General features: G+C 42.2%; 1 protein-coding gene across 38 annotated transcripts in view; it reads right to left on the bottom strand.

Moving 5' to 3' along the window:
* Positions 1 to 122: 122 nt before the first annotated feature.
* Sytl2 (synaptotagmin like 2) overlaps positions 123 to 17,905 on the bottom strand; it is a 107,463-nt gene continuing 89,680 nt past the window's right edge. For 28 of the 38 annotated variants that reach the window (XM_021644075.2, XM_060367507.1, XM_060367509.1 and 25 more), the window contains 8 exons: positions 17,540 to 17,659; positions 16,112 to 16,281; positions 12,145 to 12,247; positions 10,178 to 10,348; positions 7,914 to 7,992; positions 5,434 to 5,533; positions 2,142 to 2,347; positions 123 to 1,212 (listed from right to left, as the gene is read on the bottom strand). In XM_021644075.2, coding sequence (XP_021499750.1) covers positions 1,067 to 1,212; positions 2,142 to 2,347; positions 5,434 to 5,533; positions 7,914 to 7,992; positions 10,178 to 10,348; positions 12,145 to 12,247; positions 16,112 to 16,281; positions 17,540 to 17,659 — 1,095 coding nt within the window. In that variant the 3' untranslated portion in view covers positions 123 to 1,066. Of the gene's footprint in view, positions 1,213 to 2,141; positions 2,348 to 5,433; positions 5,534 to 7,913; positions 7,993 to 10,177; positions 10,349 to 12,144; positions 12,248 to 16,111; positions 16,282 to 17,539; positions 17,660 to 17,905 lie in introns of those variants that run through there. The other 10 variants (XM_060367513.1, XM_060367514.1, XM_060367524.1 and 7 more) reach the window with 4 other exon arrangements.

Here is a 17,905-nt window from a genome sequence, read left to right as displayed (position 1 = left end):
GATGAAATAATGCTGAGAGTTGCACTGAAGACCCTAAAGAAATCAGCAATATTAGAGAATTTACATATTAGGATTCCTAATGCAATGTATTTTTTAATCTAAGAAGTCAGGCTAGCCCACGGTACAATTTAAATCATGATAATTTATTATAAGTGTTTTTACAAAATACCTTATGAAAATCATACATACAATTAAATTGAACAATTTATATGCTAATTAAATCTTGAAGTGTTTTTACAAAATACCTTATGAAAATCATACATACAATTAAATTGAACAATTTATATGCTAATTAAATCTTTGCAGCAAAGCATATCGGTGACTAATTTTATGCTGTTTCCACACACTAAAATTATAAGAAAAACATCAATTATGTGCAATGTTTTAGCAAACTCTTATAAAATACAGACTTGCCATCATCCGTTTTAGCACAAATTAAGCAAAAATAAGCCAAGAGCTGAATTCCACATGCAGCCAGTAGGTGGCACCAAAGTCCATTTGAGACTGAGATGGTGTGCTGGCGAGGGGGCGGGGTGTTCCCAAGGCAGATTTATGGGCAGTGAAGTCAGTCTTACTGCCCTAGGATGGAATTCGATGTTTTATTAAAGGTTACCAAGTAAATAGTTGTCCTATTATGTAGTTCTCCGTCATCACTGCTGCTGTTCTCTCTCCAACCCATCCCGTTGTCACTTGGCCGGCAACCTTCCTATTTAGAGGCCCAGCGAGCATTTTAACAACTGAATGGCAGGCCTGAACAGCAACACAAGTCTGTGGGGTGAAACATGTTTCTTTGGTGTGGAAGCGACGGCTCCGTTTTCCTAGCTTGTTCAACAATCTTCTTGAACGGTGGCATCGCACATCTTACTGGGCCTTACATCGCACATACCTCCTGTCCCTGTTTAACTATCTTGAGCCGTGCAGTCGAAGAAATGCATGCAGATTAACTTGGGCATGCTTGCTGAGTAGTCACTAGTGACAGTGGGGGAGGACATTTGTCCACGCAGTCAGGACTCTCAAGCTCAGATCCACCTCGGGAGTGACCGGTGGTGGAACGGGCCGACGAGGCTCACTTGGAAATCTTGGCGATCAGAAGCATCCTGAGGGGCAGTGTTGCTTCAACCCAAGTGTTGGGAGAATTGACCATCTTCTCCCAGAGAGCAACTTCCTCAGAGGTAGAATCCATCCACTCTACTTCCGTCCCATAGCTCTTGCCTGAAAGAAAGGTTCACATTTTCATTCACGTTTCCACTAGGCAGGCGAGGAAAGGGGGGTTAGTCATCCCCTAATTATAACCAGCATGGAAGACAAGGGAGAGTTCGCATACGGCTGGAAAGCACATCCAGGGCTTAAGGAAGAACTGTTTGCTACCCAAGTGGCTTCATTTTCTTAATCGTCATGACTCCCACATGACTGATCTTCACACGAATGTGAAAGCTGGACGATAATTTCTTAGGGGCATGGAGGAATTTGGTGAATTATGTATTGAGTTAGAGATGACACTAGAGGAACCCTTAGGAATACCGACTAAAGCTTTTTTGCCTGGAAGGGTCAATTTTAGAGTTTGCTTCTGTCATTAACCATTATTTATTTATTATGGTGTTATTATTATGCAGTGTTGGTTCCCTTGGGACTATTACTAATTGCCTCATGGAACTGTTATTAAAAATTAAATGTATTAATGTAAATAAAGCATGTAACACAGTAATGAAAAGGTAGTCACTACAATTGTTCAAGGGAGACCCGTGGCCATAAGTGTTACATGTGGGAAGACACGAACCTTCCTAGCTTGCTCAACCATCTTCGAAAGGTTGGCACCACACGTCTTGTCACTGTTTAACTCTCTTGAGCCGGGCACTCAAAGAGACACACGCAGGCTGACTTGGACCTGCTGCACAGAGCTCATTAGCGGCACCAGGTAAGAGTATTGGTCCATGAAGTCAGAACTTTCAAGGTCTGGATTTTGGAACCTTCCAGCGGAAGCTTAAGTTCTGCAAGGACAGACCCTGAGCTGTGCTGGTCCTTCTAACCCAGAACCCTTGGAACGCTAATGGCCTTTCTCTCAATGGTTGCATTACCCCCAGGGACTTCAGCATCTCCTGGGGAGTTTGGCTCATAGAGAATTAAACTTGTAAAAATGTCACCTGTTCCAAAGCCGATCCGGAGCCCTCCCAGAAACTGGTTGGTTAGTTTGTAATGGTCCCAGACTGTGAGTTCTACACAGGCTTCTGTCAGATCTTCAGGCCTGAACCCGTCGTACACCATGGTATGGTTGAAGACGGGGTTGGTGGTTTTCCCTACAGCTCTAGTCTTCTGGCGACTTTTCCTACTGGTATCTGGAAGGATGGTACTATAAAAAGAGAAAGTAATGTGAGGGGGTTTTAGTTAAGAAAGTGAACATTTACGCTGTCGACACACCTCAGCACAGCTATCAGATAGGCAATGGAGGGGGAAAGTATGGAAGCCGAGTGTGGTGTCTCACACCCATCATCCAAGCACCTATCAGGCTGAGGTAGGAAGGTTGAATTGAGTCTTTAAAAGAAAAACAAAAAAACAAAACAAATAAAGCCCTTCTAGGAAGACAGCTCTGTCAGAGAAGTGCTTTGGCAAGCATGAGGACCTGAGTTCTAGCACCAGACTCCACACCAAAAAGCTGAACAGGGTGGTGTGCTCATCTAATCCAAGTACTGGGGATTAGAGAGAAACAGAAGAATTCCTGAGTCTCCGTAGCCACACAAAATAGCCTAATTGCTGAGCGCCAGGCCAGTGAGAGACCGTGTCTCAGGGGAAATGGACTGCAGTCCTCTGGCTTTGACATGCATCACGTAACACAGACAGACAGACACATATACTCACACACACACACGTGCACACCACAGAGCATGTTGGAGACACCCAGCTGGTAGTTTAGTAAAAGTCAGGGAAAGACGCGTGGTGGTGCTGGAAAGAGTGGGCACAGAAACAGCCAAACTGGATTTGCAGCCCGACTCTGAGACTTACTGACTACGAATTCCAGGAAAGTCACTCAGCTCCAGGAATGGTGATGGTGACTGTGTAAGATTCGCATTAGAATTTAGTAGCATGCAACACACATGATTCAGTTGATAGTAAGTACTAATGTGGTGGAATTTCTAGGGGATTGTTGTAGACATAGGTTACTGTGAAATTCAAATGCTCATTTTTATACCCCCACATCTGTGTGCAATGCTTGTTCTGAGACTCTCCTGTCTCAATGTTGTATAAACACTGCTCCCCAACTGTCCCCCGATATGCCAAAAATGCAGTTTACAGCCAGTCACAGAGCAGGGGAGAGAATAGGGCTGGACTTCCTGCCAGCCAGGGGAGGAGGAGTTAGAGGAGGAAGTAGGGGATTCAGCTGTGAGAGAGGTCCAGGAGATGTCAGAGAGGGGAGCTGGGGCGGGAGAGCTACAAAGTGCAAGTATCTCGAGGACGTAGGCTGGGAGGAAGCCAAATTAGCTTAGAAGTTTAAGAATAGATTAATAACTGCTCAGTTGTTGTGTTGTGAAACTTATTAAACTAATATAGGAGAGTCTCAATTATTGGTGTGATAGCAGGATTACGAGAGAAACCCAGTTTTATAAAATTAACTTTAACAAACTCTCTTGGAATTTAGCACAGATGAACTGGAGATAGTCATGCCGAATGATGAATTGTCAGACTCAGAAAAACACAAACTATCACATACAGTGGTGGGGGGAGAGGTAAAAATAAAAGCATAAATGTCTACAAAATAAAGGGAATAAACAGAAAAAGGGAGAGTTGAGAGGGAGGGAAAGCTGGAAGTACGCTGTATACTTGTATGAAAATGTCCTTATATAATCTAGCACTGTGTGCAATGAATATGTGTCAGTTAGGGGATAACTGAAACGTAAAAAAAGAAAAAACGGTGTACCCTATAAATATAAAAGATAACTTGTGCAGATTAACCCATAGGTATAATAAATATCAGTAAGGAAAATAGATAAAATATAGAAAATATGCCACGTGATCATAATGGTAAAATTCATATGCCCCCCAAAATTATTTTTATATGTTAGAAGTTTTGTTGTGATTTGAGCCTTGTTGGTTAATGTTTCCTGAAACCAATGATTTAAAAATTCAGAACTTCAGTGTATTCCTGATTGTCAATCTAAGGAATTATTGTCAGACAAAATTGAAAAAAGAGAAATCCCTCCATTGGGCTAGATTTGACTTTGAAAATAAATAATTTGACAATTTTGCAACCACAGGTGTCTCATTCGTGGTAACAATTAAGTGAACCCTAACTTAGCGTGACAAGAAAGTCTGAAAATGTAAGAGGCTGGCCTGAACTGAATCACCTTATCAGATAACAGCTACTCCGTGTGTGTGTATGTAAGAAACAATGCCATGTGATAGACACTCAAATCTGTGTCACATTGTCCTACATAGTATGACTTATCTTCTAGTAGCAGCTCTATGGGTAGAATTGGAGCTAGGAGGCTGCACCAGTATCCACTTAGCCATTGTTTACTAGATGTCAGTCATTTATATATGTACAACGGATAGGAAAGCTTGCTGTCTGGAAGCTCAAAGTGTCTTAGGCGCTAACTCCTGGTTGGGACTTTCTTTGCCAAATCACTCTCAAATTTAAGTGCAATCTGATGCAAATAGGCAAAAAACATAACCCACAAACAAACTTGGCAAACAGAAACCCTCCCTGGTTCAATAAGGAGCCACATAGTGTGACATCCAGCATTAACATTTTGGTGTTGGCTAATCTTATGTCAGCTTGACACAAGCTAGGGTCATCTGAAAGGAGGGGACCTCAGCTGAGAAAATGCCTCCAGGAGATCCAGCTGTAAGGCACTGTCTTTGTTAGTGACTGATGAGAGAAGGCCCTGCCCATTGTAGATAGCGCCATCCCTGGGTTTGTGGCACTGGGCTCTGTCAGAAAGCAAGCTGAGTAAGCCATGGGGAGCGAGGCATTAAGCAGCACCCCACCATGGCCTCAGCATCAGCTCATGCCTCCAGGTTTCCGCCCTGCCTCTGTTCCTGTCCTCACTTCCTTCGATGATGAACAGGAACAGGAAAATGTAAGCCAAATAAACCCCCTTTGGTCCCCAACTTGCTTTTTGGTCACAGTGTTTTGTCTCAGCAATAGAAACCCTAACCAAAACAGCTGTTTTGTACTAGAAATTCCCTTAGCAACAGAGGTACCCCATAAGACATTCTACATATAAGTTTGAAATATCTAGCTTCATTAGACATGATTTCTTTATGTTTGATTTTAAAACCAAATAAAGCTTTGGGAGTTGATGCCATAGACTCTTACAGTTTGATGTCTCTAATACTCTATAACCGATGAGTGTCAGCATCACTGATACAGAGAATTGGCACCAGCCAGCAAAGACAAGGCCACAGGAGAGCTACACAAAGTCAAGTCATGAACGTTACCATTTAACGAAAGAATTTAGGTGGCTCCCCCTCAGCAGTGGGAGGTCAAGGCATTCCTTCACCCAGATGTGGACTTCTCCGGTTGTAGGAAGCTTTTTGCCTGGAATTGAACAAGGAAAATCAATGTGTTGGAAAAAAACGACACCTTGCATACAGAGTAGCACAAGGAAGCAAGCTAATGTGTGATGGCATTAAGTTGACTAAGCTTATGGACGGCCAGCTGTATGCTTCTTACTCGAATGTCCCAAAGTTGGCTAGCTCTATAAATATAGGAGCTAGTGGCAACAGAAAGGTGCTCATGGAGAGAGAGTCACTCTTAAGGATGTGGGCTCTGCTGGATTGACCACACTGTGGAGGTTAGAAGGCCACGCAGTCAGGAAGAGTATGTGGACAGCACACATTGTACATGAGGGGGAAAAAAGAAAAGTAAGGACACAAAGAAGTTTGGTAGGAAAGTGGAGGATGGCTCTGGGGAGAGCTGGGGGAAAGGTGAATGTGATCCAGTCACACTTCATAAAATTCTCAAAGAACTAATTAAAAACCAAAAAAAAAAAAAAAAAAAAAAAAAGAATTCTGGAGAGTGGGAGCATTCATACTGCTTCCAGGTACAGAGGGTTTGCGCTTCTTTGGTGATTTCACTTGGTCAGACATGGAGGAGATGGTTCATCTGTTTACAGTTATATTCGAAACTTCTCAAGACAATGAATAACCCCTTCAAATACAATTGCCAGCGAGAACTGGTGAGCTGTAAGAAATTTTAAAGGCAGCTTTGAATGTAAAGTAACTAAACTAAGATACTGGCTTCTTTTTATAGCCCCCTCCCCCATGTTCAATCTCCTTACCCGTGTAACAGGGTTGTTGGATACACATGCATGATCGTTAGTACCATAGATAATTTCCAGGAAGTTGGCTTAATCTGAAGTTGCTTGCACATAAGCAGAGGAACACTATCAGAGTCTTCTGGGTGGCTCAGTCCAGTCATCTAAACCACACTCACTGATCTATAGCTGTATCTATAAAATCCTCATACTTAGGAGAGTGTGTGTGTGTGTGTGTGTAGATACACACGTACACATACAAGGAATACAACAATGATGCTTGGGAATTTATATGGTTATACAGGAGAAATGAATTAACTATAATTAATTCAAATAAAAGCACAAAAAATGAAACATAGTGTAAATGTCAAGCTATTACCACAGTGCTCTAGAAAATGATGTGCTCAGTGAGTGCTAACTTAGTCAGGAAAAGCTTTGTGGAGCTGAGTCTCCCATCTAAGACTTAGGTTGAAGAAGAGAAGAAAAATATAGGGAGAAGTATCTATGGGAGTAAAAACTCAGAAGAGGAAGGAACATAGCAACAGATAATTCCCTCAGCCCTCACCACCGAGTCACAGTGGGGGAAAAGCAGAAATGACACTTCTGTGCATATTGACCTCAAGTGACAGGACACAAAGTTATATGCAAAAAGATCTACAAGTTATAGGACAAGGCTTGGGCTGCAATTTGGCTTAAAGATATAGTTTGTCTGTTCCTCCTCTTCCTCTTCCTCTTCTTCCTCTTCTTCCTCTTCCTCTTCCTCCTCCTCCTCCTCCTCCTTCTCCTCCTCCTCCTCTTTAGGGTAGAATGTCTTTTACTCATTCAACCTGTGCCTTCCCCAGCCATCATTCTTTTCCTCGGTAGCTTTACAGCTTGGTTACTGAACATGTGAGTTTTGCAGCTACTGACTTCAAGTACAATATTTCTCAAGGGCAATCTGCCTGGGAAATGAGATGTTGGCAGGGTCTGACAAGCATTTCCTGCCAGTTTTTCGGGCTTGTTGAACTGGCTGGAGACCTAAGGCTCCAGTGTCCAGGCTGTGATCAGGAATCAAAACAGAAAGAAAGCTTTATCTCCTAATGAGACTAAGAAGGGAGGATCAAGGAGCTCCTATGTCTTGGGGACTTTCTATGAATCCTTTTAATTCCCACCTGGAAAAGAAACACTCAAGTTTCTTCCTTATCACAGTATTGTCAATAGGCCCAGATTCTCACTACAGCAAAGCCTATTTACACGGTACAAACACGAACATTTTTAGGGACCAAGTGGAAGGCAAAACAAAGGACAATATAAGGGCTGCGAAAAACAAAAACAAAAAGTTTCCTCATAGAAATGGGAAGTATTGGTATTTTTTAAGCTCTGGGGTTGGGAAACCGGAGCTGCTGTTTAACGGGTACAGTGCTGTTTAATGGGGCAAGATGAGCAAAGCTCTGGGAATCTGCTCTATCACAGTGTAAATATAACTAAATGATCGAGACATAGGGATTGTGTATTTCCTACCATAAGAAAAATAATGATTTTTTTTTTTTTTAGTTTATAACTGAATTGATTCCTTTGGTCTATATAATTATTTGTCTTTGAAAATGTAACAGAACGCAGTTATCTCTGGAAGGCGAAGAGATGAGTAGAGGGTTTGGATCTAAAGACACAGTCATTTCATACCAGGGCTTGGCTCTGGCACGTACTGGAGGGCTAGCTTCATTTCACCTCTGTTTTCTGTCTCAAGCGCAACTGGTGCTGTCTGAAAAATAAAGGAATGTTACCAGCTGTAAGAAACAGATGTTTCTCTGTTCTGTTAGTGAATACTCTGCCACAGCACATGTCTGTCCCATGTCTGGGAACACGGATCACTTATATGCTCCAAATTCAGCTATTCCTCTGCATCCAAGCTTCCCAATTATTTTTTATAACTAAGAAAAAAGGTTACCTGCCTCTGACGACCTCGCAACATACTCAGAAAATATTCTGTGGACGCTGCTCATGTGTGTATGTGTGTGTGTGTGTGTTTGTTTGTTTTTTTCCTACTCTCTGAAAAGCAGCTTGGTGGTGAGAGGTTTTATTTCCTTTTACAGGTGTGATCCATCACTGAGGAAAGTCAAGGCAGGGCAGGGATTTCAGCAGAGTGGGAACTTGAAGTAGAAGCCAAGGATGGATGCTGCTTGCCCTTTATTGTCAGATGGACACAGACCTAGAATCACTTGGGAAAGGGGCGGCTCAAGCTAAGAATTGCCTTGAATGGACTGTCCTGTGCCCACATCTGTGAGGATTGTTTATCTGTTTATTTTTGATCGATGATTGTTATAGGAGGGCCCAGCTCTTGTGGGGAGTACCATCTGCAGGCAGGTGGGCCTAGGTGTGCTAGTAAAGGCCCTGGAGGAGTGAGCCAGGGCTTAAGCAGCATTTCTTCCTGGTTTCTGCTTCAAGTCTGGTTCTGTTCAAGTTCCCTCAGGAAGCTCAGTGAACCCCAGACGGAGAAAAGATTGAAAACGACACTAACGCTCACTATAATAAAGTTGCCAAAAGTCAAGAGACATAACGGCCTCAAATCTGAAAGAAAAAAACAAAGACAAAACTTTCTAAAGGTTAAAAAAAAAAAGAATAGGCAGCTTTCCAATATAAATTACAGAAGCCAAGCTACAACAGAACGACATTTTAAAAGTGTTTACAGGATCATTTTCAACCTCACAACTGAACAAAAATATCCTCCAGAGATAAATGTGAAAAGGATATCATGAAGCAAGGAAAGCCAGAAAGGCTTATTGGCTTGCCAGTCGATAACCACGGGAAGCAAAAGTCAAGGGAAGCCTCTGGAACAAAAAGTATCCCCGGAAAGATACAGGAAGGGGTCTACGGCCATTCCACCCGGAGTGTGTCCAATCTCATCAGATCTTGGAAGCCAGTTAGAACTGGGCTTTGTGAGGACTTGGGTGGAAGACATGATGAAGCAGTAAGGAGAAACAGGAAGTGAACATGGTCAAACCCAAATGAAAGCTTCTGAGCTAAAGTGTTACCACGTGGGAGTTTAAATACACAGGTGATTACAATGTGACTGTAGATACCAGAAAAGATGAGGATGTGAGTTAAGTGGAGTAAAATGCTTTTGATTCTTCCTGTGGTCTGGATGTGAGAAGCCCTAATCTGGATTAGACACATTTGCATTCCTGTGCTGGGGATCAAACCAGGGCCTTGTGCATGCTAGGCAAGAGCTGTACCACTGAGCCGGGGCTCCAACCCCGGTAGGCACTTCTAATTCAAGGATAAATATTGCTAATGAAAATAAATAAATAAATAAATAAATAGAAACTATGGCTTCTGTGTTAATAGAAAAGAGGTTTATAAGATAATTGCTTAAGTATCAAAGAAGCAATTATAGAAATAAAAATAATACATATATCAAGACATTAGATTTTTATCCAAACATGTCAATAATTATATTAAGTACAAATAGATTAATTCAGTCAGAACGAATATTGGAAGTTGAACACGGCGGAGCAGGCTCATAATGGTATCAAGTGGGACTAAGCTGGGAGGATCATGAATTTGAGGCTCTCTTAGGCTAACGGGCAAGTTCCAGGCAAGCCTTGGATAAGTAATAAGATGCTGTCTCTAAGCAGAACAAGACACATGCTCCTTAAGGGACAATCTGACCATAAAGTAGGCTAAAAGTCTATCTCCGATTTCAAAGGACTGCAACACTTGAACGACCTTCTTGAGACTGAAGTCAAGCGTTTATTCGCATTGAATTATTTGAGTTCTCTGTACATTTTTTAAAAACTCTCTTTTACCAAATGTATAACGTAAATTCAATCGCAGCTTCAAATGATCCCAAGTTCCACACTGGCACCGTGTCATAAACACAGCCAGGCTCTTCCCTGTGTGCTAGATCCCGCACCAAGCCACCACACAAAGAAAAAATCTGAACCCACCTTCCTCTTCAGCGGGTACCATTTCAGCTCTTTGTTCTGTTTGCTCTCCCAATCCCATGATTCCAAGTCAAGTTCCACCTCTCCCAGAAAGCTGTTGCGCTTGAACGTATCTCGGTGCCAAACGGACAGGTTCAACTTCTGTGTCCTTAAGAGCTGCCTTTCGATTTTATACTGAGGAGAAGAAAAGAAAATTAAAACGATGACTACCATTACCTGATGCCAACGTTCTGACAGAGATGAAAAGTCAGCTGTGTGGATCCGAATTTCTCATCTGGTTGGTTTCGGGTCTCAAACGGCTTGCAAAGGCATATTACTGTACGTGTCTGATTTCAAAGAGCTAAAAACTTCATCTTTTACGAAAGCCGATGCCTTCCCCTCTGCTGGAAAAGGCAAACCTTGGCTCAGATACCACAGCTGGAAATAACATTCTAAAAACCAAAGTCCATTATTCAACCTGTGCTGGAGGCTTTTACACTAGATAGAGCATACAGTCAGGTTCAGTCTAAAAACACAACTCGAATCTTGTTTTTCTACCTAATTCAAGGTCTTTATTTTTTCCTTTTTTTTTTTTTAAGATATCATTCAAGACCTTGCTTACACAACTTTCTACGCAGGCGAAAATAGCATTGCATACCTCTTACCTCCTCTCCACATACTCAGATTATAGGTGGGCACCTCCATATCCAGCTAGACTTCATTATTTAAAACAGTTTCAGGTTCACAGAAAAATCAAGCACAAGGTACAGTCTCCATACACTAAATGGCCCAGCAAACAGACCTGAATTATCAGGTTAAAAAAAAATTTTTTTTTCTTAAAAAAGAAAATTTGTTTTGCCAGCCTCATGCAGTTAGGTAGAAATGACTTGGTGCCCTAACAGTTTTTCATCTCAAATTAAGTCAATCCTTGATTATATATAATCATGGAAGGAATAATAGTACTTCCAATCTAAAAATACTCTCCATTTGGCTTTGTGACTTATTACTTCAAGGTCCATTTGGTTATGTCAGACCTACCACTCCCTGAATTTAAATTAGCTGGCTTTTCCTGAGTACAGTGTTGAGGCAGCTGATCCAGAAATAGCTAGGGTCCTGGGACATGTCATGAATCCACAATGGCTAATTCAGCCATGGCTGCCTGACCGGGTTACTTCACTGCTTCTTCCACTTTTCCTGGAGGATTGTCAAATAGTTTTCAGAAACAGATGATGAGCAAACACCTTTTATTTTCACCTTCATGTGATTTGTTAATCATGACGGCTGTCACATGACCTCGCGTGCAGGCAGAAAAAGAATGTAGGTTACGTGACCTAGCCAACTTGTCCATGTTCAGCCCATGCGCCATCCATCTTTCCAAATTTTTTGTAGCATCCCCTACCCTAAACGCAGTGCTGCATATCAGTGTGTGGAGGCATTAACTCATTTAATGTCTAGTCTGTGATTCGTGACAGGGGGTAGGTGAGTATCATTATTTCCCCTCTACAGACTCAAAAAATTACCATTATCCTCATTTCTCAGATCCAAGGTGCGCTACAGTTATTTGCCCAAAGATTCACAGTTCCCCGAGAGCAAGGATTAGCCCTTGCTCTCGGGGAACTTGACACTTCGTGTCGAGGCTCAAGGACCGAGTGTTGGTCTAGCCTACGACAATAAGCAAGCTTATGGAGGCAGCTGACACCAGAGAAATTCCACTTGCCAAGGGAGAAGGATTTAAGAGAAGCTTTAGACACAGTAAAGGAAGACTCGGGAGGAAATCCCTTCCAGCCCGAAGGAACAGGAAATGTGGGAGTACGAGAAGATGAACTTGTGCTGAGTTGCTGAAAGGAACACGCTGGGACTGGAACAAAGATGATGAGAGTTGAGCCTGTGGGTGCTCATATTTTCAGAACAGACCCCATCCAAGCAGGCATGGCTATTTCAATGCTCAGGTCGCCACCAAAGCTTTATCCCCGGACAGAATTTAGAAATACCCGCAATATCTCGTTGTACACAGGATTCAGGGTCTTCTTCACCACGAGTGTTTTCTTCTTGCCCATTTTGCCTTTGTCTGGTAACAGATAGGTCTTTACATATCTAAAAAGGAAATGCAGGTAGACATGAAAATCAGAGAATATAAACGTGATGTTTTTCATATCTACCTTTTAAAATACATCGAAAACTGGAGCAAAAACTATTTTGTAGTGCTGATAAAGCAGTAAGAAAGAAACGTTCCTGTCTACACAGTTATATTTTTAAATGTTCAACCGGATTAAGAGATTTTTAGTAGAATAGATCATTTAACGTTGTTTTAAAACTTTTCAGTGGAAATTTATTTTTTAACTTTAAATTTAGGCTGCTTAATAGAGCTCAAACAGGCCTCAAACTGAAGAGGCTTCAGACTCTTGTATCTATTTCTTAAGTGCTTGGATTATAGGTGTGAGCCACCACCCCAGTCTTCAATTAATTTTGTTTAGTTGGGTTTTTTTTCCCCTTTTGTTTGTTTGGTTTGGATTTTGAGACAGGATTTCTCTATGTAGCCTTGAGTGTCCTAGACTTGCTTTGTAGACCAGGCTGGTCTCAGATTCACAGAGATTCACCTGCCTCTGCCTCCCTGAGTGCTGGGAATACTGGTCTGTGCCACCACGACCCAGAAAATAAAATTTATTTATTTATTTATTTTATTATGAATACAATGTTTTGCTTACATGTATGCCTGCATGTCAGCAGAGGGTACCAGTTCTCATTCTAGATGGTTATGAGCCACCATGTGGTCACTGGGAATTGAACTCAGGACCTCTGGCAGAACAGCCAGTGCTCTTAATCTCTGAGCCATCTTTCCGGCCCAGAATTTATTATTTTCCATTGGCTTTCCTAGTGTGGTGTGTGAGGGGAAGTAGGCAACTGACTTCTAGTATAATGCTTAATTCTTTTGTTTTCTGTTTAGAAAAAGCTTTGGTGATTGTGATTTGTTATAAAACCAACAGAGGAGGTCAATGAAGCTCTGTTGTGTGTGTGTGGGAGCAGGGGTCAGGGAGTCAGAAAAGGGAGGTCCAAGGAAGTTGTTCCGTTGTGAACCTGATGACCTGAATTTGGCTCCCCAGAAGTTACATAAAAGCTGAACTGGACAGTGAGCATCCGCCTATAATCCCAGCACTTCCGAAATTATTTGGGAGGGAGAGACAGGAGAATCCCCTAGGAACTCACAGGCCACTTTCCCTGGAGTATGTGTGAAGCAGCAGAATCAACAAGAAAAACCCTGCCTCAAAACAAGGTGGAAGGAGAAAACAGATTCCTCAAAATCATCAGGTTTACCCTCCGACCACCACATGTATGCTCTGGCATTAGTGCACATACACGCCACTCACACACATCTATATACAATACACGCATGTACAAAGAAAGAAAGAGAGAGGACAGAGTGGGGAGAGGGCTAACCAAAATTAGGGGTGTATGAAAAGTCTCGTGGATATGGAAAGCCTTATGAATATCCACTGCTTTGTAAAATTATTTTAAAGGAAAACTTAAAGGGAGTTCGACGATGCCACAAGGGTTAACGATACCCCAACCCCTAGAAGCCACAAGTTATTAAGTGAAAAATCCCTCTGCCAGATGTGAATGATATAAATCGGACAGAGAGGTTCCAGAGCCACACCTCTGAATGATACAGGCTCCTGCCACTGTTTTTGGATAGCCACTAGAACCACAGACGAAGACCTAACCGCCTAAAGTCACCCCACACTTTGGTGGCAGGGCATGAAGGAGACCTGGAAGTTTACTCTGCTGGCTAGCTTTCCCAGGGGCGGAAGGTGCCATGTAAGCCACCAGGAGAAAAAGTCATCAGTTATCTTACCAGTAGCATACCCTGCATGGTACAATACTGACCTACCAGGCAAAACTGGCCCACTGATGCAATAGTGCCATCAGTTTTATAATGGTAAAACCAACCACTTTCTGATGGGAGTGGAGGTCTGTTCCACAGCACGTAATTCAGAACCGGGTGCTGTAGACTTGTTCAAAAGCCCATGTGGGGGCAGTCACAGGGGAACTTACTATAGTCATTTCCCTAAATGAGCATGTTATCAAACTGCCTTCTAAATACTTGTGTTTATGTCCACGGACCAGTGCTGCCCTTAGTCTTGTTCAGAGAAGCTTCTTTTCGCAGTGGGAATTATTGCAGAGACTTATTTGTGATCAAGATGCTGGGAACAAGTGACTTCTGAGGTTTCCTGCCTGCCTAAACAGGTCATTTATATTAATCACCTCGCCCCCACCCCCACCCCAAGCTCAGGGAACATTGAGGGAAGAAGGGTAGAAAGAATATAAGAGCTGGAGGATGAAGAAGAGTGCTGTGAAACACTTTCCTGTATGTGACATGGAATTACACTCATGAACTCACAGCAGCTGTGGAGAACATTGACATCCCAGAATAGGCATGAGAAAGGGCTATATGAGGCCTCACCCCTAACTGAGGAGCTATTGGCAGCTGATAACGTTGGGGAAGGAAAAGTTATTTTTCTTCAGGGGCGTAGCCACTGGTAAATAACCCACGATGAAATATGGTAAAAGCTCATAAACGTGCAAACAACCCCAATTAAGCTCACATTTTGTTTTGTTTTTAAGAAACACATGAAAGTAGGAAGGTGACATGTTGGGATAAAGAAGGAAAGATCCTAGCGGCAGTGGGAAAGAGACAAGAGAAGGGGATGGGGAGGACAGAATAAGCTGAAAATACACTGTATGCATATATGAAATTGTCAAAGAATAAATAAAAACTATTTTTAAAAATAAGAAACAGGGCTAGGGAAATGGCTCAGTGGTTAGGAGCACTTTGGCTCTCACAGAGGATTTGGCTTGGCTCCCCGCACCCATGTGGCAGCTCACAACCATTTTTCAGATTAGTTCTAAGGGATCGGATTCCCTCTTCTGGCCTCTGCAGGCACCAGGCTCCCACTTGGCTCATTCACACGCATGCAAGCAAAACACCCAAAAAGTAAAATGAATGTAAAAGTAAAAATAAATGTTCAAAAAGAAAGAAAAGGGGAACTTTTCACCATCTGAGAGATATGCATACCTCCTAACTTTTAGTGAGTTATATTCGGAATGAATGCGATTATCCACGCTACTCTGTAATAAAACCATACGTTGCTTTAAAAAAAAAAAAAAAAAGTAAAATAAAAAAAAATAAGAATAAAGAAAAAAGAACTGGAACTGATCCAGAAAAAAAAAAATGGTCACAAATCAGACTTCTTCAAAGGTCAAGTGAAAAATATAACAACCTTCAAATGAACTTACATGCAATCATGCATGCGAGGGAAGACTTAACCTCATTGATTGTTCATTTGCTTTGAGACAGGGGTCTCCCTGTAGAGCGGAAGCTGGCTTCCAACTCACCATCCTCCAGCCTCAGCCTCCTGAAGGCTGGGGTTACAGATGTGCACCACTGCACCTGGCTTTGTAGGACATAATTTCGATAAGGCAACTACCCTATTATTAAGAAGTGAATATTTTCACAACAATGAGCATTAGGAAGTCTGTTCTTTGTGCCTCTAACTTTAGAAGTGTTGAAAGGCTTCCAGAAGGAGCAGAGTTTTGGCTTTATTCTGGATTTTGCTGCTCTCTGACTGCACGCTTATGGCCTGCTTGTCTCTAATCCTTGTCTCTCATCTGGAAAATGAAAAAACAAAACAAAACAAAACAAACAAACAAACAAACAAACCAGGACAAGATGGCCCTCCAAAGCCCCCTAAACTGAAATATTTGGTTCTTCTTTGTATTTTTTTATAACTGACTGTGTGGCGTATGGATTTATAAAGTAACCAACTTTTCAAAGACCCCTTTAAACACAATCATGCATAAACCCTCTCTTAGAGCACTTTGATTCCGACCAGATTATCTGAAAACTAAGGGTGGAAAAAAAAAAACAGGTGAGCCCCCCCACCCCCCCAGGTCTGTACTCACGGGTCTGAGCGCTGCTTTTTCACATCCGCGGCTGCTAAGTCCTTACACTGGGCCACGAAAACGTGCAGCTCCTGCAGGGACTCCATGTAGTCGAGTGCAAACTGAACGCTTCCTTTTACCTCTAGGTTGCCAAAGTCTCCACTGTAAACGCTCATCACACTGCCACTCACCTGGAGGCATCAGAAACAGGCAGGGTTTTGTCTGCGTCTCATTTCTGACACCCCAGGGCAAGCATCTCGGCCGTAGTCCCTGCTTGGCATGACTTTCCCAGCACGGGTACAGAAGCAGCTAATTTAATACGACAGAAGGTAAGACCAACCCAGGCCATTTGGCATGATGCGTATGACTAAGATTTATTCTAAGCTGTTCCTAAATGACAGGCAGTGGTGCAATTAAAAGTTACTTAGATGCTAGTGTTTTTCAAAACAGGGTGCTTTTATGCTCGGTGGCATTCATTGTTAGCCATGCTTAGTGTTTAAAAAGTTAAAAAAAAAAAAAAAAAAGACTGTGAGAGACTCCAGGCACACAATAGTGACTCATGGCTTAAAATTCCATGACACTGAAAAGGCATTTTACCTTGTTTCTCATCCTCCGAATCTGGGAGAATGCTTGCTGAGCCATGCACTTTCAGAGTTCAGGAAGGGTAGACTATAGATGATTGATGAAGGGAACTTAAAGTCTTCCCAAAGCATAGATTATCGGGGGAGGGGTAGAAATCAATCTAAATAGATTTTTTAAAGGGCTTCAGAAATACAAGGCTAGTAAGAATTGAAGCATGGTGTCATTTGTCTAGCATAGCTGGTGAGCTCTATGAATGTGTATGGATGGTTGAAAAATGTTTAAATAAATCTATGACAATGAGATTCCATATGTATATTTCAATACTAACACTACATGCACACAGAGCTACGTTGAGTTGTGAGAGAAATTCCATATAACCATGTTCACTTTCATCAAATCTGAACAGCTGTACTTCAGGAGCTTTCCATTTAAAAGACCTCTCTGGGTCCTTCCAGAAGGCAAGGAATTACTGTCCCATCCTCAACCCAAGTTCCAAGAGGCTCGTTTAAAAGATAGGTTCATCTCTGTGCCTGCAAGTGGTATGTAAAGGCAAGGCTGAGATAAGCAGGCTCTGTAATAGCTACCCTGTTTGTGCACAGAAAAACTGAGTGGGTCATCTTGTTGCCAATTTAAAACTTTAAAGCACATCCAAAAGGTTTTTTTTTTAATATATAATTTATAATGTACACGAATCCCCACTTTCTATGAGAACTGGAAGATATAGCTAGCCAGAAGCTAATTGCAAATTAAAGAAAATGACTGAGTTTTAGAGCTAAGACAAAAGGGCACTTTACAGTGAGCAGTGGCACAGAACGGCAGGGTTTAGAGCAGCAGAGAGAGATTAACATGGAGCTTTTGTTTACATACAGAGGACAAGGACGTCATGCCAGAGGAGCTGCTAAGATTGGTTAACGAGCTGGGGCTCTTCTTGTATCGCCTGAGCTGGTAGCTGCTCTCTGATGCTGTATCTGTTTCTCTGTCATCACTCTACAAAACATCACATCACATCCACAATGTTTAAATTTGGAACGAGGCAAGGTCAGAATATATTTTAAGTTTGGAATGAGCTAGAGTCTATGTTCAGGAGAGGATGATATCTTGTTACACACTGATCTGTGACGTTCCCCGAGGGCAATGGCTGCTGGTGCTAATTGCTGGGCATTCGGGACAGAGTGGTCCTGGTCTGCAGTGGGCCTCACCTAAGGGGTGAGTGTCTTGAGAGAAGAACGTAGT

The sequence above is a fragment of the Meriones unguiculatus genome, chromosome 14 (assembly GCF_030254825.1).
Source record: "Meriones unguiculatus strain TT.TT164.6M chromosome 14, Bangor_MerUng_6.1, whole genome shotgun sequence".
NCBI classification, from domain to species: Eukaryota; Metazoa; Chordata; class Mammalia; order Rodentia; family Muridae; genus Meriones; species Meriones unguiculatus.
Note: the sequence above shows the minus strand (reverse complement) of the source record. Positions and strands in the feature narration are given on the sequence as shown.